Raw genomic sequence first — 22,947 nt, 5'->3', positions numbered from 1 at the left:
AGAGTATGGTAAACTTCTCACAGGAAATGGATATGCAAGAGCAAATGCTGACGGTTGTGGAACATACAAAGCAGAGCAATATTCTAGGTCCTGATCCTCGGTTAAGATTCATCCTTACAAAGTACCGCAGAGGGGCTACACAGCAAAACTGGATTCCTTGTAATTACTCTGGATAGGATCATGAATGAAAAATTGTACTCTTCAGAGATGTTTCATTAGCTTCCAGAGATAGCTTTACATTTCCTCAGCAGCTGACACAAATGTACCACTGCTTGTGTTCACACACTCTCTGGCAACACCATATTCATAAGCACAATTCTTCACAATTAGCTTATTAAATCAAACCTGGAGATGTGATCAATACTCTCTATATACGGTACATTTCATAAGAGTCCTAGGTTTTGAGTCATCTCATCTGCTCTGACCTAAAAACATATTAAACGAGGATGCATAACACTGAATTCCTAACCCCAAAACATGCAATTCCTCCTCTTGACTTTACATGATCAACATTTTTTCACTGGGACATACTGTTATCTACCCTGTACGTGATGACTATTCATTATCACATCTCATGGCTCAAAAGACCTTTTGTATTTTCCCTTTTGTATTATTTTTGGCTGCAGGGAGGAAGAGGTGGGGACCTGTCTGGGAAACAGGAAGCAGGAAGAAGAAGTAGAATGTGTTGTAGAATAAGGGCAGAGCAAAAAAGAATAAAAGAGCATTTATGCACTTTCTAAACGACAACAAACATACAGGACCAAAGCAAGCCTCCAGCCATGCGGGGAGCAGTGGGCTGTTTGGTTGAAGTTTAACATGAACACAGCATCTGTCCAAGCACATTTACAAAAAGCCATTTGCTGGTTTTTTTCTTTGAGTTTGTTTTATAAAATCATTTGGGCAATTTGTTATCTTACAAGAACAAGAAGATGCATGGGCTTCTGTGATAAATATGCCAGTCTAGGCAAGGAAAAGAGAAGACAACAGACTGGAGTTTCACTGCTGCACGGAGAGAAAAACAGACTAGAAACAAAGCAATGGGAAGCACAACCGGATTCTCAGCTGGGGTAAATCAGCACAGAGCAGCCCTGATTTCATGGTTCCTGTTTACATCAGCTGAGGATCTTGCCAACACTCAAACTCCATGAAATTCTGCTCTTAGCTAGCACCATTTAACTCTGTTCTTTGAGGGCTGGAGATGGTTATTTCGTATTACAAATCTTGTCTACTTTATTAGGAACAACGCGACCCACATGGAAAAATGGTAAGAATTTAAAACCAACACCAACTTCAGCCATCCTGATACTTGGATCTGTTTCGTCTTTTTTTTTTTTCTTAATTTGGTCAGTCTATATAGAGGTATTCACAAACTGGTTCCTGACATTTCTAGGCCAGAGTCGTTCTCATCTGTACACAGGAACAACAGCCTCCGCACTTGAAAGTCCCACTGCGGGTGAAGTTGCCTCTTATTCAAACCCAGTTGCCCTCCAAAGGATGCTCCTACATCCAACAGTGTTTTTCCATTACTTTTCTACACTGTTCTGCCAAGGTGCTTGTTCCAAAACTCCAGCCACCAGGGATTCTGATCAGCCTCAGATCTTGCAGACAGTGCACTTGGGCTGCTCTGCACCCTGACAAAAGCAGCACAGTCCCCTTTGAGAGCAATTTGCTACAGCACTTTGGTAAAGTGCCTGCCGGTACCGGCCCAACCGCTCAGCAGCATCCAAGGAGACCTGTATCCCCAAACTACATTAGATCAAACAAAGAGGAGATCCAGCAGGACCTTTTGTGGATATCATTAGCAGCTCAAGGTGCGCTACCAGAACTGTATGAGGCACTGCTCACTCCTTATGACAGGATTACAAGATCAACCTCGTGTCAGCATAGTTTCCAGCAGGCTGTACAGCTACCAGCTGCAGCATGGCATTGGAAGCTAGGAGATCCCATTAGGAGGCCTGCAATTTCTTGACTTGAGAAAGGCATGTCAGATCACCAGCTACTTGGAGGCAGCACACCTCTGTGAGCCAGTGTACACAACCACAGATAGAGCACTGGCTCGCTTCCTTCAGTCTGTTGAATGTGGACACCCACCCAGTTGTTATGGATTTTAATATGCTGCAATATGAAAGTGCTATTTCAGGACAAAGTTATTAATAGCAAAGCAGCCAGAAAATAGCCTAGAAGGAATGCAATGTCTTGGTATTCCTGGAAGATCAATGACTTCCCAGCATCTATGCAGCCACCATGGTTAATTCAAGATGTTTCTGTGCACAAGACTGTCTTTTGTTAGAGGAGCTAACTATATGATAAGCCATCATGATGTGCCCTCTCAGAAATGCCCTATACGGGTACCAGAAGAATTGCAAGTCCACAGATACTACAATGCAGAAAGACCCAAAGGATGGTACTTCATTACTCTAGGCAGTTTAGTGAAAAGCAGAGGCTGAGCGCTGCGATAAAACAGAAGCCAGGAGAAGCTCTACTCTTTCTGAATGAGATGAAGAATGGGACAAGATCTGTTTGAGCCTTGCTCAGAAACCTATTTGACTCCAGGATCTTATCTTTTCAGCCTCTATTAGCCTACAAGCACCTGCTCCTTCTCTTGTTTCATCTCCTTTTCTTGCATCTCCTCAGCAACAATCTGGCAAGGCAAGTCACTGTCCCTTTTCATGCTCTCTCTCAAACCTTCTGTTTCTCCTGGCAAAATATTCATGGAAACATACTGTAGAATACTGTCCTGAGACCCTGCCTCAACTTTATTGTGGCATCTTTCCCCCTAAAATTAACTGGGAAGGTTCCCAAATTAATTCCAGGTACATCACTGAACACAACACTCAGCACCACCCTGCAGAGTTGATACCAGACAAAGGCACCTCTCTGCTGGCAAGGCTTTTAGCATCACTTCTGCCTGCACCTACACTGCTGAGAGGCTCTCTGGCTGGCCTTTGGCTTTCCAGCCCCATTCCCAAGTATCCTCCCTGAGCAAATCAAATAAAATTTGACACTGCATCTTTCCCTGAGACAAAAAGGCCCAAATGATAATGCTGGAAACTGGAAGATGTCACGTTCATGGCACTACAGCCTTACCCATTAAACCGCCACAGACAGCTCCAGCTCACTACCAAACATGCACTGCAGGAACTGCAGTCCCTCATCACTCTCCAGAGAGGAAACAAACAAAACCCACTTACCTAAAAGGAAAAGAGGAAACACATTGCAGTCATTGTACATGTTATCTGGCAGGTTACCAACCCAAGATGTTTCAAAAATGTAGTTAGTTTACCTTACATGTCCTATTTTCCCCTATTTCCCTTTTCCACTCTATTTAAGCCTATATAGCATCTCCTGAGATAAGCCTGCCTTTTGTAGGTTGGCTGTATACCACTTCTTCCCTCTATTGTCTTTCTGAGATAGGATGAAAGTCTCCAATGTCACAGTTTGGAAGACTGTGGCCAGGCTCTCTTGGCTTGGTTTGTGGGAAGAGGAAGAGCAGGAATCGAGGAAGGACAGCCTCTCCCACTGCAGGAGGGGTGTCCTCTTCCTCATGGTACAACCAGTCCTCCTTAGTATTTTGTTTATCATCAATACTTCTTAAATAAAGCTGTTTTTAGTAGCCCCCAAAGGCAGAGTCTGTTGCCAGCTATCATCATCCCAAACACTTCAGACTTCTGTCACCATGCTTTGCTACAATCCCTGCAATAGCTAAACACAAACATTATGTTCCCCCAAGTACAAAATACAGCTTTCAGGAGCTGCAATTTTATTTTGGTTATAAACATACAAAGGTAACCTTTATGCTGTGAGAGGAGGAGCCACGCGGGAGACCACAGGCTGAGCCTCTGCTTCGCAGGAACATTCCTGGGAGCACTTTGCTGCTTCGCCTCCAGCCCACTTCGCTTCCCAAGTGGCTGCACTTCCCAAGCAGCTGTGCTTCCCCAGTGGTTGTATGATATCAGAACTAAAGTGAGAGCCAAAATGCCTTGTGGTGGCTGGGACTGCTGGAGGGATCTGCTTCAGACCCAGCAGTCCAGGAACTGGGACTCAGAGGAAGGGAAAGGCATACACTCAGACCATGCTGCTTTAGCTATAGCTGGCACTGTTGGTAGCCTACATATTCAGGACACAGTTTTCCAGGCATGACTTGTGACTTGATTGCCACCCTGAGCCCCTGCAGAATACATCACAGATCTTCTGAACATGTAGGCTGTGGTCAGAGCTTCCCAGAGATGCTTCCACCACCTCCAAAGCAAGGGTTAGGGGGTTTCCTCCATTTCAAATCTTTCTAATCCTTCCCTACTCTGCAGATGTCTCTTGGCTAACCCGCACTGAGCTTGTGACACCTGTCAAATAAGCATGATGTCAAATTGCCCCTGCAAGCCCCTAAATGCCCCTAGGCATTTCAGTCCTCCTGTCAAGACTGCTAATGTGTCCCTTCCCCACCACGAGTAATGATGCATTCCTGGAAGCAAAAACTGCATTAAAAGTCTTCTTTACATGCGAGCTAAGAGCTTTCTTTGCCTCATACCATTTTTACTCATAAATATAATATCAAGGTGATTGTGTTCTTCTCAGACTACTCAGAGTGTTCTGTAAGTAAAACCTGCAATTGGCAATTTATCAGATGGAAAAATAAAAGCCACATTTGGTTTCTCCCCTACACTTAAAGATGACCACGTGCAGCCTCTGAAGCACACCAATCTTTTTAACAAGGTCATGAATATCAGCCAGGGGATGGGGGGGAAAGAAAACCACCCTGCACATGTTTTTCCTTCTACTCTGCTTTCTTACCGGCTTTGCTCACTTTCTAAGCAAAAAGGAAGCCTCTCCTGTTCTCGTCATGTTGTGTTTATTCAAATTCCAGCAGCCAGTGGCTGCTCCTCCAGGCACTCTCCAAGGGCAAACAACTGGATCTCACTACAGCACATATCTGAACTTGAGACACATCCAGATCTGAGTCGGAGTGAGAGCAGAAACAACAGAGGCAGTGGATGGTGGGACACCATGAAATCTTTTGAAAGCACTGCTCCTGCAGGCTTAGACCAAAAGCACAAAACACTCCCTCCTAATGAAAGGACTGGAAAATGAACTTCAGAAGGCATAGCCTTAGGAGTCAGAATAAATCCTCCCAGATGTCCCTGGTGACAAAGCAGCCCAATTTGATCAATACAGAAGCATTATTAACACTGCGCTACCTTACACGAGGATAGTCACATGTTCTTGCCTCTGCTGAGCATGGGGGAAGGGGTGCAAACTCGTACTGCAATTCACAGGGGAAATGTCTCTCTCAAAACCATTAAGATTGCACAAAGAATCCCTTGCCCATTTCCATCCAAGCTGCCTTTTTTTGGGAGAGCTCTGTTTCATTAGTATTGATCAAGCTCATGTGGAATCCCAGAAACGGTGTGTGCTTTATGGTTTTCTCAACAAGAAATTTTGGTTTCAGTGACTTTAGGATCCCTACCTTGAGGCTTTTATTTTATGCAGCCATGTTTGCTTTGGGGGCTGGGTATAGACACATAAATATAAGTGGTTAATAACAGAAGGGAGGACTTTAGGATTAGCAAATTTTGCAGAATGATTATGAGGATTAGGGGTTAAGTGCATTTGGATTCAAGCAGAAGTAGTGAAAGGGTATATATATCTGCTGCTCCTGAGACCAAGCCAGAGTCATTGCCTTCCTGAGTTTGCTTCTTGACATACAATGTTACGAACAATCCTGGTGAGTAACTTGGGAATCAGCAGGAGAATAGAAGGGGAAGAAAAGCAAGTGCTAGCTCACTACCTGCTATGGCCAGCAAATCCAACAGTTCTGTAAAAACTAGATCCTGTGTGTGCCTCGTGATGAGTCTGAAGGTTAGAGAGGTACCACCCCTATGCCAGGTGACTACGTGTGGGAGAAAACAGCAGAGCAGCAAAAGCCTGAGTGGCATTTAGCCACTGATGGCACAGGAGGAAGGACTGGCTGTAAAAATAAATACAAGACTAGCAAATGGCCTTTAAAACCAGGGGGAAGACATTCTTATTCACAAAGAGAGGTGTGCCATCCATTGCTGGAAAGAAAAACCACCACAGAAATGCTGCATTGGCACAAACCATCTTTCTCTAACACTCAGCTCAGATAACACGCCAAAACCAGGGAAAATGACAGATTCGCTCCTCCTCCACAGGGAAGAAATCCTAACACAAAACCCCTTTGCCACCTCTCCACCAAAACCCACCGAGACTATCTGCAGCCCCTGCAGAGAGGGAGGTGAAATTCTAAGTTTGAGCATATCAGGCCACCTCCATGCTGTGCATGGTGAGCGTGTGTCACTGGGGAAGCGTGGTGCTTCTCCAGAGTTGCTGGCACAAAGTCCTCTCAGAAAGGGGTGCCTATAAAAGTGTCTAGACAGACTAAAATTAAAAAGAACAAATTATATGACACTGCCCACTGTCTGCAAACCAGGGCCAGATTCTCAGGGGGAGGAGTAAATCACTTAACACCGTGATCACAGCTAGTGGAGTCATCCTCATTTACACTAAGCAAGGATCTGGCCCAGAAAAATATTCCTGTCGAGTCTGCAGTCAAAAATTTCTCCGCTAGACCACATTCCACCAGTTAAACTGCCAGGAAAGACAACTGCAGAAAGAATTTAATTAAAATGGAGATCAGGGAGTTGGTATCCTTTTCAAGCTCTGCTCTTGACTTCTTCTTCAACAACTGAGCGCTTGGGGGTCCCAGTTTCCCAGCCTCTAAAATGGGGACTCTGAAGCTTCCCTGCTCTCTAAGGGCAATGGCTGTGAAGCATCTTACCTGTTCAAAGCCCAACCATCAAATCAAACAGACATCTGAATACTCTGAACCTCTGGGTCTTGGATGAAAGGATATGTATTTTTCTCTGCTGAAACAGCTCTGCCATTGCTTTTGGAAAATCGAGCTTCAAAAAAGCAACTTGCAAATTTTTCTTCCAAGACTGTAGGTGTCAGATCCTCTGACTTACTGGGATACAGCTGAGGATTTCTGCTGCTCCACACTTCACAAATTTGCTGCCACAGTCCCTGGTACTGAAATAGAGGTAGGCACAGGGAGTACTGCTTTCCCACCACTTTCTCATTCATATTTTATTTCTGAACTTGAACTTTTGTACTGATTAAAATCTGGATGGACAGTGAATTTTCTGCATACCCCTCTATTTCCAGTAAGTCATTAGATAGAAGAATATACCCAGGAGGCAGACCACTGCAGTCACAACATCAAGTCATAAGGATGGTGCCACGTGGTGCCTCACTGTAGCAGGTCCTTCCTTTGTTTTCACTTCTTAATTTCTGTTCGAACATTTGGGCTTTTTACACGGTGGTCTGCAGGACCATTAGCAATAGCACATGGTTTAGGACCTGTTTCTTTACAGTCCTCACATTCCACACAAAAAACTGCTCATGGATGCCCACAGCTTAAGAGCTCCTGAATAAAGGGAAGAAAGACAGCAGTTCCTCTGAGAAGTTCTCAAGGACACAGAACCACGCAAACACCAGCAGAATCCTGCTGCCCACAACTAGCTGTGCACCTCACTGCTGTTTGGCAAGGGCCCACTGTTTTGTTATAACCCCAGCAGACCCTGCATGGAGTGAGCAGATTTCCTCCTGCACAGGAAGGAAAGGGAATCACCATCTTCTCAAACATGGGAACATATTTATTTGCCACGTGAGCAGCCCAAATTGACCCAAATGAGCAGAGACAGTTAAAACAGAACAGAAGACAATCACAGCAGGAAGGTGGAGAGCAAACCAAAGAGCGCCTTGCAGCCCAGAACAGCTAACACTTCCCCAGCTCAGGTAGGCTCTTCTGCCTTTCGCTAGCAGCTTTGGCAAATCCTTCTTTAAGGCAGTGGGACCAAGGTGGCAGGGGCCACCTTGCTCACGGCCACCACAGCCATTCACCCCAGTGGTTGGTGGCAGAGGGGGGGACCTCCTGAGGGATGGCAGGCATGCTTCCTAACTGTGTTGGAGCAGCTCCCTTTGCTGAAGAGAAGGGCAGAGGTGTTCTGAGTGGGCCCCAAAATTCAAGGAGACTTTACCCTTTAACAATGATCCTGATTAAACACTCTCCTCGCATCCATCAACCACAAAATCAGTGGCTTTCAACTAACCAACTAACTAACTAACCAACCAGCATATAAATACTGTTTCCTGAACAAAGGGCATCAACTCACAGCAGTCTACTCTTCCCAATACTAATACCACCACATGACTTTCAACCCCACAGTTGTGTTTTTAGGCTCTTCGAAACACAGAGATCTTCCACCAGTTGCTGTCCATAACCAGCATTCAGAATCAGCTACCATTAAGTCAAGTCATCAGCACGATTTGACTTCATCCCATTTAAAGTCTGATCTGTTTTGTTAAACAAACAAACAAAAATTTGGCATCAAACTTTTTGTTTCCGTTTACTCTGATGGATAGCAGCCCTCACCATAAAAACATGTTTAATAAAAACAAATCAGAAAACTAAGGAAACTGATTAAAAGCTTTCATTGTGAAGAAAAGCAGGGAAAAAGGCTTAAGTAGGAAATGCTAAATTTGTTTGTGATGCCAGCAGAGAGAGGCAGCATGTAAAGAAAACCATGCAGGGGCAGGAAATCAATCCTTGAGATTGCATTTGGAAAAACAGAAATTAATGCATTTAGGGAAGTAAACAGCAACACAACATGCACACGCAATACAAGGCAGAGATCCAGTAAGGCTGAAAAAGAGACCTAGAAGAGATAAAACCAATATAGTTTTGAGGACACATTCTTAGCATCTGATATACAGGAAAATTGGAAGGAACACAGAGATGGAAAGTATGAAAAAATTGAAAGAGACATGCACATTTATTACTATTTATCACATCTATTCCTCCGTCAATGTTGTAATCTTCAGTCAATGAGCAGGGGTCTCATTTCACATTTAGATAAAAATCCTTGAAAGAGTTCATATAGATAAAGATGGGGAAAAGCGTCACGGACTGTGCAGCTATGAACAGGGTGAACGCAAACAAAGCAAAGGACTTGCTCATGGAGAAGAGAGAGAACATAGGAGGGGGAGGAATTAGGTAGGAAAGAGAAGAGCCTGTAAAGATACATGGTTTAGTGGTGGACCTGGAAGTCCTGGGGTAAGGGTTAGACTTTATGATCTTAAAGGTCTTTTCCAACCCAGTTGATTCTATGATTGAACATTCCTCGAGAGAACAGTCTGTTAGATATTCCCCCCCCTAAATTAGGTTTTAGTACACGCTTCCAAGAAAAGCCATGACTCACACTAGGTGGATTTCAAATGAGACTGGAAAGCACCAGTGAGGCACCTGGGCAGAAGAATTGAATGATTTTGCAGTGCTAATTTCCAAGCTTATTTGTTTCTGGACCAGATCTGCTTATATAAAATGGTTTATTGTTGCTGGATGAAGGCAGTGACCAATTACGCATTTTCACCACGTGTACCCTGCTCTTGAACCTTATCCGCCTTCAAAACTAGCCAATAAGACCCCTTAGCTGAAAACAAGTCTTCCCTGAACCTTCTCTAACCTTAGAAGCCAACCTGCAGTCAGAAGGTAGCCCCACACCCTCGACATGACATGACATGACACGACACAGACTTGGCTTTGAGGAAGCTGCCACCTCCAAAACCCTGGTATCTCCTCTGACATCCATTTCTAACCTGACATACAGTACACGTGTGATGGATTCTCAAAATGAAACTTGTCTGGCTGCCCGTATGTGTACATGCAGGGAGGGACCCTTCATGATTCACATTTACACTACAGCCTTTTGACATCATTAGAACAAAAAGGTCTCAAAGAGGACTTACAGAAGGGGATTTTAAGATCAGAAAGGGCCATTCTGATAATTTAGTCTGACCCCTGGACAACAGAGCTCACTGAATTACACAAAGGGCTCTAAAGACACTCATTTACACCCACTTTCAGGTTGGTTTTTACTGCTGGATATGAACGTCTGAAGGTAAATCAGAATGAGAACCTTTCTTCTTCCCATGCACTAAGACTTTTCAGAAACCTCTCTCATCTGTCTTCATTTCACAGATGGGTATTACTATCCTGGAGGAAGGAATGCCCATACCAGACATCAACCCACCTTGCAGTGTTGGGGAGAGCACATTTAGCACTAAGAAACACCTTCATATTCCCTCCTACCCCTACATTTTCTTCATTTGAAAACCCAACGAAAACAAATCATGCTACATCTTTGTTTTATAGGGGCAGCTCAGGACCTCCCACTCTTTCATGGAAAGAAAATGTCTTTCCGGTACAGTTTCCATTATTTATTAGCTGAAGGTGGGGGGAGAAATGTTATTTATAGGATGCCTAAGGCCACGCTCACTATAAAACAGAAATAAGCCAATACAGCTGGAGCACAACTTAGTGGCCTATTGTGCAACATTTTAAAAAATGGACTCTGTCATTATAGCACTTGAGAAGATCCCCTCCCCCCAACACCAGTGGAAATCCATTTATGAGAGCCATAGAGCAGCAATACTGTTTTAATCAAGCCATTAAAATGGGTGTGCTGTTTTCTGCCCACATCCTGATATTTATTCCACATCCTGACAAGATCTGGGATTTGTATAGACCATTCTCCCACAAGGTGTCAAGTGACTGTGTGGACATTGGGCCAGTGTAAATCCACATATTGCTACTGTGACTCTGGCAGATCTGCATCAGTTTGCATCAGCCCAGGATCTGACTCACTGACTGATCCAAAATCCCCAACGCAGTGTGGGTACTATTCTTCCTATTTACAAAGACAAAAAACATTAATAACTGAACGTCAAAGGTTTCACTGACCTTTACCACTTAAAGCAATGGAAAGGAGACAGAAATTCCCATAGTGGGAGACAGTCCCACCACAGTGACCAGAGATACAGCTTGCTTATACAAAACACTGACTGAATTACAAGGCCTTGCATCTGGTATAGCTCTCACTGCGTGAACATAACCTGTATGAGACAGTCCCAGTGAAGAGGAGTCTTCTACCTAAGGCATGCACTCAGTGTCCAGCTCAACAAGCACACAAGACTGGGAAGATGAGTACTCAGCATTTTCTACAAGTCACATGTGCTGGGGGTATTTGGGAGTAAGAAATCACCCACACCTTGCTTCCCCGCAAATGTCTGCTTCAAAGACATGTAAGACGAATTTCTCATGTCAGGAAAATAAATCCCAATGCAGCCTTTGTAGGATTCTGTGCACCTACTGTTAAGTCTTCTCAGCCCTGGGGAACTGTTCTGGGAAGTCACTCATTTACCAAGTCCTAAGCACTAGAAAGTAACTGTACTGGCATTCCTCTGTCCTTCTTCAAACAACTGGGGCTTATTCACATTTTAAACAAAGCTCAGAAAGCCAAAGACAAGACAGGCATGCTCAGTAGAGTTTTGGGTAGACCCAATCTCATTTGCCAGCATCCAAAAATGATTAATAAAGGAGTCACCTTTGGAAAACACAAAATTGTCTTGAGTGAGCAGGAATCAGGTTCTGCCTGAAGAGCGATCATGAGCTTGGTGGCAAACTCAGAGGTACAGCGTGGTTCTATGAGACCAGGCTGTCCTGGAGACACACAACTAAGTAGAGCAAAGCCCCCACATTACCTTCCTTAACCCCCAAAACACCCCAGCTCCTGAGGCACTGACTGAAGCAAACATCATCACCCAGGGAATCACTGGAGACAGAGATTCCGGCCTATGTCTCAAAGGTTTCATCCTGTAATCAACAGAAGAAAGAGCAAAGCTCCTCCTGACCTTAACTGTACAATCAAACACCAAAGACCCATTCCCTCTAGGAAAAAAGTCACAGATAAAATGAGCCCCTTCCACTTTCAAATGCTGCGCACAACAATCTTTCTTTTCATTTTAAAAACACAGGAGAGCTAAGAAATATTGTGGTAAGAGAAGTCTAAACTGTTTTTCTGTGGCAGACAGCAGAAAACTACCCCAACTGACATCTACTTACCCTGAAATTCTCAAGCCTGCAAGAGAAGCTCCTTATAAGCTCTTTCACTGGGTCATGTCAGCACTTAACAGCAGTCTGCCTCTCCTTCCAAGATACTAGAGACCTCCAAAACTCTCTTCAAAATGCTTCTTTCCTCTGGCCTGATCAGACAGAAACACCCCTTACTCTGACTGCAACCCCCACTGCTCTTTCACATGTTTCTTAAAGCCCCAGCTCTCGGAGGCTTCTGATTACATCAGAATCACTTTTCTCAGCATCAAATCATCAAAACCAAGCTCCTGGTTTCATCAATTGTGCAGGAAAGCCTACAATATGACTTTACACTATTCTGAAAGATCAGAAACAAAAAACAACTAGAAGGAACATGGACCTTGCTAAGAACCTGATTGATTCAGCAACCTTCAGATGTTCACAACCACTCCAAGGTGTTGGCACTGCTTATGAACAGCTGGGGAAGGGCTGCGACACCACCAGAGTGAACTGGCACAGCAGCATCAGATGGAGACAGAAAAGAGCTATTTTGCCCAAACTGGCTGTCTTCTCAAATTAGTCAGTGCAGGGTCCTTTGCTTGTCCTTTATTATTTTAAAATGCAATTTAAAAATGAAAGCAAGAGACACCAAAGTTCATTCCCATCTAATCTAGTCACTAATGAGGGAGATTTCTTTTCACTGGCACTGATTTTCCATTAAGCAGCAAATGCAGTCTCTCCACTGTCCACGTGTTGGAAACAAAGCCACTTCTGGCCTGATGCTTTCCATATGAAACACCAGCTCCCATCTTTCTTCTTCCCTCTCCCTTCCTCTTTTCCATACTTTATTACTCACATGGCAGCTGTAGTGGCTTGCAGATGAGTGGAATGTTTTCTTCAGAGCAGCATAAATTTTCCAGGCAGACAGGGGAGGCCAAAAGAGAGAAAAGAAAAAAACAACCCCAAACCAGGATTATTTTGGATTTTTCAACAGCTAGAAGTAGGCAGTAGGCTCTGCAGGGCTGGCACCCTCCAGAACACTGTGCAGCCACAGGAAAAGAATAAAGCCTGTATGGCACTCACCTCACCCTGCCCCCAGGGATGTGGGGCACCTCAGAGCCAGTGATAAGCCAGAGGTGCCAAGAGAGGGTGAGTGTACAAGTGCAGACTCCTCACACAGAAACCATCAGATCACCACACCAGCAGCTGCTGATCAGAGGCTAGAGTAACTAGGAATTGTGAGAAGTGGAAGAAAACATGTGATTGCACCGCTCTTGTGCATCTCAGGCATCAACATGCCTTGCCAGACCCTTGCCCAGAGGGAGAGCAGGCACCCACATTAGAGATCAGAAGTATCCACATATTGCTTACAGCATCACACAAAGTGGCAGCTGCAGTTCTCAAAAGATCCCAAAGAGTCATAGGGTGCAGAGAGTCTGGATAACTTTTATTAACCAAACTGATAATAGCTGGGGAAAAAATAATTGTGTTTTCGGGGTACAAGCCCTGTCCATCATTTCAGCCATGGAAGGCTAAAATGGACAACAAAGCCAAAAACGTTAGCCAAACCAAGTCTCTCACAAGGAAAATAGGGATAGCCCCTCAGCAAAACTGGAAAGTACAACTGGCTGAAACATTTCTACCTAACATTCTCCAAAAAAAATCAATTTTTGTCTAATGTAAAGTGTTTTATTGGAATATATTGGTTTTGGAGCCACCATGTCATCACTGAAATTTCACACAACCAAGATGCAATTTGGAATGGCAGACCTGAATCAAGCAAAGCAGCAACTACAATCTGTGTCTCTAACACCACACCTAAGTGCTGTTATGTGGCTAATGTCCGTTTTGGGTGTAAAAAAGCAAGCAGACAAGAGCACCTCTCACCCCTTCCACTCCTCCACCCACTGAATATTTTTCACCATGGCCTTTGCTTGCTGGCCCCTTTGTTTTCCATCCAGCCCTGGTGGAGAATAAAGGCAGGAGATTAAAGGCAGTCCCCTGCTTCATCCCCACCAGCACAAAGCAGTTCAGCACAACGCTGATTCGCCTTCAGGGCTGGAGTGAAGACAAGTCAGCAGAAATTGCAAATGTTTACAAACCCAAGAGCTTTCCTTATGCTTGAAAGTGAACTTTGCCTACTTGAGAGTCAGGATTAAAACCAAATGCCTAATGGCATAGTAGCCTATTAGCAGTGAAAGCATTTTTAAAATCTAATTTATTTGTCATACCACATGCATTTTTCCTCACCACTCAGTTCAAACAAACGTTTTCACTTTGATTTCCAGTTACTTCAGTTGCATGGGAAGAATGCTGCAGCATGAGAGCTGCGAAGGCAGCAGGTATCTAAAAAACACAAACCCTGTTTGCAGGGCTTTTTTAATTATATAGATGGAGATACTTCCATTGATTGCAGTTTCTGTCAGAACATGCTGGTTTACAAAGGTCCATCATGGTCAAATGTCAAACCTATGTCAGCATCCCTTTAAAACTGACCTTGGGAGGCTGCAGATTTAAGGGCAGGATTTGTAAATCAGGACACTAATTGGAATGTCTCAGAAGAGCTTCTCGCAAGCCAGCGTCCTTCTCCTTTGCATCCATCCCCATCAATCACACTGTCATCCAAGCTTGCCTCTGGAACTGCCTACTTCTCTATCCCTTGCAGAGTATGAGCTGCTGACCCTCATATATGATTTAAACCCCAGCTTTCCACTTGGGTCCAAAACGTTGGGAAATAATCAAGAAGATTAGGACATGTGAGACATGGTCTATAAGCACCATGTTCAAAACCATTATGACACTTAAGTAAGTATGCACACTGGACTTCAGCAAGCATTAATACACAGTCTGTGTGTGAATGACTCATACTCTTCAGTGTATGTTGTAAAGTATACTACATGCATCTTAATAGTTCTCTAAACAGTAACACACTTAAAGAACACACAGTTAGTTGCACTGAGTGGAAATGCTCTGGATAGGAAAGAATCCTTCACATGGAGGAACATGGAGTGGATGGGTGCCTGCTTAAAGGATTTAAGAGCATCAGAGCAGTCTAATATATCAGAGCTGATACAGTAAAAAAATACCCAAACACACACATGCCTCCTACACCCAACTCCAAGACTTATTCAAAACCTAGAGAAAGAATCAAATGAGTGCTATTGGACAGGTTGACTCAAAGACAACCCAATCCTCTGGGAAGGGGGATTTAAGCTTACATTTGAGGTCCTCATTTCCATTTTCCAGAGGCAGAGTCGCACCCACCGAGGGCTCCCTCACAGGAGCTGTCCTGCGCTTTCAGCTCCTGCAGCCTGGCACGGCAGGAGTTGAGCCGCAGCTCCCAAGGGGCTGGCTGCAACCCCTCCTGCCCCAGTCGCGCTGCCGGAGCACCACACACCCGTAATACGAATCCTGGCAGCAGCCCTATGAGAACAGAAGAGCTGCCAACTCATCTTGTAACCAAAGAAGTTGGGTGTCCTGATTAAATCCAAGATGTCTAACTAACTTTGAGCATAAAGGCTGAAACAATTTCTTCCAAGAAGGGACATGAAACATGAACCCCGCTCTCACAGACAGCTTAACAACCTGAACAGCAAGGCAACCTTCCACACCAGCTGCTGCCAGAGCAGCGATGGCAAATACAGCCTGGTGAATGCAGCACTACGTGAGCTTTTCCTGATGTACACACCTCTCTGTACTGCCAGCTCTCAAAATGCCACAATAGTAGCATTTTATTTATGCTGCTGGAATCAAATAAGTGATGGAAATCGCAGGGTTTTTGAGAATAAAAGTGAGACAAATCTTCAGTGGCTCAGAAGCAAGGAAAGGAAAAAGAACATCAAATTAAGAAATATTTGTGACTTCAAAGACAATCTCAGTGTCTTGGGAACCAGGCACGTTTTTTTAACTCAAAATAACAATGCTGGGAAGGAGACACAGCCAAGAGAGCACCAAACTCAGACACCCAAAACACGTGCAGCACCCATCAAGACTGAAGCCCATGGGAGAAACTAGGACAGTCTCACACACAACAGCACCAAACTGGGGAATATACCTGCATAACATCTGTACTCCAAACCTGTTCTCTACCCAAGATCTAGGAGGGAGGCTCCTTCCCTAGCAGGTTTTGTTTGTTACAGAACCAGCTGAACCCTGCAGTTCAAGTGAATTCAGATTTGTTGGGACCAAGGCAGAAGCACCCATAGTACAAAGAGGACCTGTAGGGAGAAATTCAGCAATTTGGGTGGGTGATTCCTGCATCTTGAGCCTGAAAGATACCACCAAAATGGCACTCTCAGCTCCTCAGTGTGGCTGGGAGTTTGGAAGTGGTGGGGGCATTGTGGATAAATGCATAAAAGAATGGGCATGAGGCACTTGAGAGTCCAGGGGAACAGAAAAGGAAGTAAGAGGGACTCAGCACCATTCTTGAAAACACTTTTATTAACTTTCCAGAATTCCAGTTTACCATCCAAGAAGAAAACTGGCACCAATTACAATACCTGTGAACAACTTTTGAGTGTGGTGACCAAAAGCCTGTAATTTTAATTCCCCTCTGTGAAAGGTGACAAACTTGGTAGGAGATGGTGTACTATTACCCCGTTGCTTAACATACTGAACACCAACACTGCTCAGCCAATGAGCAAAATCCCTTTATTTTGTAAAGACAATTGCAAACAAGGTTATTCATATGCAGCTATAGAGTCAAAAGGAAGCACCTTCTTTCTCACTTCCCTATAGTATATTTCCAAGCGCAGAATGCAGAAGCAACATACTGGTGTTTCTCAGTCATTTCACAAGGCCTCAAAAGACACAATATCCAGAAGATACCATTTGCTTCCACCCTGGAGAGCTTGAGTTTGAAATTACTGCCTGGAACTGAAGACCTTCTGACATTTCCACATGGCACTATCACATTACAGACTAGCTATATATCATGATTTTTACACAGCCACTCTAACCTCTGCATTGCCTATTCAATAGGACATACAGAAACATGTTGGGGAGGCTAGATTTAAGCATTCCAAACATATAAAATATTTTCTAGTTGAATACCCACATTATGACTGGGCATTGCTTGAAGATATTTACCCCATTTCAAAATTACTTGACGCAAGTCATAATCAGCTATTTTAAGACCTGTAATGTGGATTGTAGGGCTCTACACTTTTCATAATGCCAAGAAATAATCACTTGTAACAACAGATTCTGTAATTAAGGAATCATGAAACAAGAGACAGCAGTTTTAAGTTTGTTTTTTCTGCCCTTTCTCCATCTCATTTTGTACAGTGACAGGAGCATGCTTTCAGCACAAGGAGTAAGCAGAGATCCTGCAGGTATAAATGGACCTGTGCTCAGAGTCTGAAATACACTGCACTACACATGTGGCTGTTCTTGGAAGTCAACCGTTTCTGCAAGTTATTCTCAAGAGGCGTGATGTACTATAAGCACTTAAGAAATGTGTTACTCTGTGACTGGAACCAAGATGAAATAGCAAGATTAAAAGAGATGGTTTAGTTTATGTAGTGACCAACTATGCCATTAAACTAAAACAATGGGGATGATGGGAAGGCAGGAATGTCCTCCAGTGTGATTTATTCCTTTCCAGTAGCAGTGGAAATTTTTCCTACAGGCCGGAAAATGACCCTGTCTGCCAACAAGAAGTCAGCATTAAGATGTAAGAGCTCTGCTAGATTACTCACCTCAGGATACTCTGCTCTCACACGGTACAGGGATCTCAAAACCCTTTGGCAGAATGGGTCAAAAACCCTGCAAAGAGCATCATTTTTGTTGGTCATTTCAGAAAGAGGGAAACTGAGGCTTGAGGTATTGATTAAATATATGTAAAGAAGGCTCTATGTCAGAGTCAAGAGTGAAACAAAGGCTTCCTTGATCCTATGCTTTACAGGAAATGTGCATCTTCCTTGGAAGGGTAATTGTTTACTGCAGCTGTGTGCAGCTGTATCAGCCAAGGCAAGAGGAAACGTTACTGGGCAATGGTTATCAGGCAAACAATATAATGTCATTTCCACTTCTGCCAGCCAATGTGACCTATTCTGCACGATGACACACATGGGAAGGGCTGGCCCCTTGAGAAGCAGCCAGGGTTTGGCACCTAAGCCCTGCTGATTTTATGCACCTGCATCAGCTACACATATAGTGACCCTGTGCATCTACCTGCTCTTTTGTGCTCCTGTGCTCTCACATTATGGGAATTGCCATGCTAGAGGCTGCCCTATTGCCCCATAGAATCTGAAGAGAGGCTCAAAATGTCTCCTGATAAGACGTTTTCTCCACACAAGGACAATGAGTCCACAGTCCTCCAAGAGGCCTATGAAGAAGTAACAGGGATGGTCTGAAAGGAAGAGACACAGCCAACTACAAAAGATGCCTTCTGCACACTGATCTTCTAATTATCCCCCAAATGACATTGTGAAATCCAAGCAAGAACAGAATGAAGCCCCATGTCCATCCCTTCCCAATTGTCAGCCCTGCTCCCCCCTCTTTACAGCCTGGAACACTGGGAGTGGGACCACGTGCAACTGCACAGGCTACACTCCTCACAGTCACCTCCCTCAAAAAAAGCCTCCTACCCACTTCCTTCCTCTGCAGAGTAACAAGGCACTCTTCAGCCTCGTGCTGTCTCTCCCAGCAGTCTGGTTCCAATCTCTGGGATGCCACATCAGACAGCTAACCCCGAGCAACAGCATATGTGGCAAGAGATCCTCCCACTGCAACACAGCAGGCACACAGGTGCTGAAATCTCCCCCTACCCTGGTCCTAATCTGCAGTCAGCTCAAAGGGATAGAGAGCAACAAGGACTGCTCAATCAGCACCAGCATGAAGCATCAGGCAGAAACACACAGATCCTGAGATACCAACCTGCTGACGTACAGCAAACGCCTCATTTTCCAATGCACAGAACCCACCTCTTCCTTTAATCTCCCTTGGTGCTGTGGCAGCTCAACACTGCTGGAAAAGCTAAGCAAAGACTAAACAAAGTTCTCCGTCTTCTGATGAAGCTGTGCTACAAATTACACATTAGATCCTGACCTTCCCATTCCAAGATAAAATCCTCCTGACCTCAAAAGTGTTTTGTTTGAAGAAGTACACCCAAGGCTGACATAGTGAAGTTAAGCTTTTGCTGCCTAAAAAACGAGTCCTCCCTTCCCAACATGGGTTTTAAAATTAGGTGAAATACATCATGGATTTAATTCCAGCTTTCACTTCAAGTATTTTCACATTCACAATCTAAACTATGTCCAGGGTGCAGTGAGGGGGTTTTTGTTTGTGTTTTTTCCTCCTAAAAAAGAAACCTACACAAGAGATGACAATCTCTTCCTACACAAAATCTGTTTGGTTTGTTCATATTGCTGGGTTGCTCTCATTCAATTCCAGTGATAATTGTCAAAAGTAGAGATACCAAACTTGCTCACATTTCTCTTGCAGTGGGAAGGAAATAAGGCAGAGATCAGCTGACTGCATGCATGCATTTAGCAACCTGCCTGTGCTGTCAGTGCCCTCCGTGAGCAATGGGTGTTTCACAATCAGAAATATGAGCAACTGCCTCAGCTGTGTAGTGCTCAGCCAGCAGCTACAAAAGTGTGGTCCAGACTCAGAAGACAAGACTATAATCACTTTCACTTCAAGGCATGCTCTGATTTTCAGTGGGGCAAGTGCATCTTTTATGGTGTCACAGTAGATGCCATTTCTATGAGCAGGAACTGGCATAAACTAACCTCTTCACATCAAGCACTAGGAGCTGCTAATCACAAAGAAACTGGAGCTTACAACGTGACAAGGAAGCCTGCTCTTGACCCACACAAATACTTCCCCCTTTTTAAGAGACTGAAGTAATCTTCCAGGGTGCTGCTTTGGTGCTCAGAGAAGCACTGCTCTGGAGCCTCTGTGGAGCTTGGGCATACTTCATGGGAGCAGAAGCAAGACCCATTCAGGTGTTTTCACTCGATATTAAAGCTGCCGCTTCCCAATTCTAATGCTTCCCGCAGGGATCAGTCACTGCCCTGTCAGCTTTCTTCCCCAGGGTCTCAATTGCAGCCTGACAGTTTAAAGGGATACCTGTAGAAATACACACACATGCACACACATCCCTTCTCCCGAAGTTGCTATGGCTTGCCTAAAATAAATAAATCCCCAAGACATGGCTACATTTGCAAGTGATTCAGAAGAATGAAATTGGGGTCTCTGTGTCAGTGGGTCTGCCAAGTGTGCATGACAGCATGCTCTGTACAGCCAGCTTCAGCTGCTCCCACCACCCTACCCCTTGTTACAAGGAGAGTCCAGGCAGCAACAGGGGAACAAAAACAAACTCTAAATACAGGATATATCATGAAACATCAGGCACTGGTTGCAGGATTTGAGGGGAAATGAGGGAAAATGTAATAAATTATTTTCAACTTCTCTTTTCAAACATATGTGAAGAATCAGCCTGGTTTAAGCAAGAAAGTGTGAGTTTAAATTTCGCAATAGTAACACTGGGCTTGGGTAGGTACATTTTATTGTATAAAACAAACTGCTGCTCTTCCACACATAAAAGAAGGCAGCAGGAGACAGAGTATCACACACAGTACTGCCTAAAGCATGCTGGCTATGTCAACAGATTATCTCGCTTTGGACTGTCTGGACTGTTACTAATATGCAACTGAATATGAAACCAATCCAACAAGAACAATGCTATGAAATTATTTTTAATGAAATTATATTAACCTTTTCTCTTTAATTCGCATGTTAAAAATATAAAAGGAAATCAGATGTGACCATCATGGATGTGCAAGCTGAATATTAATACCAAAAAGCATCCCCTCCTCCTCGGAGGATAAAGCAAAGTTGGATCAGTCATTTTGCAAATTAAATCCTGAAAGTGTTCGCACTGTAGCTGTCAAGAACCCTCTGGTGTGTTTGCATATACACACACAAAGCTGAAGCCAAAACAATTTTAATAGGGTAAACCTTTAGAGATCCAGCCCCACTCCAGCTGGATGACAATGCTACAGCCGAGTGTACCCCTGCAGCCCTACTGTCCACAATTCTCCCCACACACACTTCTGAGGAAAAATCAAATGAACATCCCAAGCTATCATTTACTGGAGCCCAACACACGCTACCCTTAATAGCCAAGACTAAGGTGAATACTGGTAAGATGAAACCCAGTGGCTCGTTATTCTTATACCTACAATGTCATGGGTCCGTGTGCTGCATCAGGACCACATGTCATCCCAACTACACTCCACTATTCCTACTCACCACAGGATATTTTTTTCCTTTTAAAGAGACACTAGTTTCCAGGATTTCACCTGGTGTATCAACTCTACCAGAAAATCACAGCAAGAAACAGGATTCACAACATCCTGCCATAATAAGGAATCCTGCCTTTCCTTTTCCCTCAGAATCCTAGCTGGTAACTATTCATAGATCTATGCATTTGGGCTCTCAGTTCATTTTGTACAACTCTTTTCCTTGTAACCTACTCTTCTCCTTGGTCTTATTTATTCACACCACCAGTCATCATTTTAATACATTTATAATACTTGATTTCCATCTTTATCCTGAATCTATGAACCCTACAGTGCCTCAAAACACATTGCTTTACTGTAACCAGCCTAAGGCGTCATTGTTTAAGATACAGCAAGAAGTGTGTGCTTCTCTGCACCTTCTAAACCAAGAAAGAATAAAAAAGAATGAAAAATAAGTCACCTCCCTAGTTACACAATTTAGGCTAAAAGCTTTCGCTAGTGCTTTCACACACCTGCCCACCCTCCATCTCTGACTCAAGCTACGATTTTTACTGACATATACTAATTACCTGAAAATAAGAATGATCTATTCCTTTTCCACCAGCTGCCAGATGTCAGCACTGGCTGGAAGTGATCAGCCTTGTTTAAAAGAACAAAAACAACAACAAAAAGATCTAAGCTCAAAAATAAAATGCAAACACCCTAAAAACAAAAGCTAAAGAATGCCACCGGATCTCAGGTGCTGCCGGGTGTGCTCGGAACGGACGGAGGGCAGACAGATACGAATGGACTGCTCGGTTTGTCATGGCAAAAAAATACAGATAACTAAAGGTCTACCCACGCAGAAAAAAACACAAAAAGAACCACCAAAAACCAAAAACCCAACCCTGAATCAAAGAACAAAAATAAAGTCAGAAACGCAGCCCCAATGCACCGACTGTCTGCGCTTAAGAGATTTACAGGAGTAATTTAAATGATTCACCTGCTGCCAGTTTTCCTCCAAGGATGGCAAAGCTGAGAAGTAGCCGGTGTCGTGGACAAGCTGGAGTTCCTGGAATATACTATAACTAGCCAAGACATCCATGCTGCTGCTTGAGCAAGACCCTCTCTTTCTGCTTTTGTGTGTGTTTGTTTGCTGGGGTGGGGGGGTTGTTTTTGATCATAAAAAAAAAAAAGGAGAAGGAAAATCAACCAATGATAGATCCAACGTCCCTTTGGCTTTGTTTTGTTTCAGTCACACTTTAAAAAAAGAGAGAGAGGAGAGAATCAGCGCGGACGGACGACGAGGGCCGGGGGCCGGGCCGAGGAGGACAAGCGGCGCCGGCGCGCACCGAGCACCCCGCGGCCGCCGCACCGGGGCACGTCCCCGCCGCCGCGCACCGCGGCCATGCGCGATGGCGACCGCCCTCCCTGCCCCCTCCCCTCTTTATTTTCGGGAGATTACTTTCCCCCTCCCCGTTCTCCTCTCACCCTCCCTCGGCAAACCCGGCCCAGCCCCCCCCGCCGCTGCCTCACGGCCGCCTCACGACCACCCCGCCCCCGACCCCCCCCTCCCCGCCTCGCGCAGCCGCGCGGCCCACTCAGGCAGCGCGTGACCATGTAGGGTAAACGGCGGGGCGGGAGGGGCGGGCCCGCGGCGCTCCCGAGTTCGCTTTTGGCCAATGGCGTCCCCGCTCAGGGAGCTGGGGGCGGTGCCGGGTCTCGCTGGTGGCTGCTCTGATTGGTCGGCAGCGCGGCTCCCGCCTCCTC

General features: G+C 44.6%; 1 protein-coding gene across 2 annotated transcripts in view; it reads right to left on the bottom strand.

Annotated features, from left to right (window-relative positions):
• Positions 1–22,361, bottom strand: part of KLF7 (KLF transcription factor 7) — a 55,508-nt gene extending 33,147 nt beyond the window's left edge. The window contains exon 1 of one of the 2 annotated variants that reach the window (XM_031045145.2): positions 22,181–22,361. In XM_031045145.2, the coding sequence (XP_030901005.1) occupies positions 22,181–22,282 (102 nt within the window). In that variant the 5' untranslated portion in view covers positions 22,283–22,361. The remainder of the gene's footprint in view (positions 1–22,180) is intronic. The other variant, XM_031045146.2, reaches the window with a different exon arrangement.
• Positions 22,362–22,947: the final 586 nt, after the last annotated feature.

Source organism: Melopsittacus undulatus, chromosome 8, assembly GCF_012275295.1.
Source record: "Melopsittacus undulatus isolate bMelUnd1 chromosome 8, bMelUnd1.mat.Z, whole genome shotgun sequence".
Taxonomy (NCBI): Eukaryota; Metazoa; Chordata; class Aves; order Psittaciformes; family Psittaculidae; genus Melopsittacus; species Melopsittacus undulatus.
The sequence above is the reverse complement of the archived record's forward strand: the minus strand, read 5'-3'. Positions and strand labels throughout refer to the sequence as shown.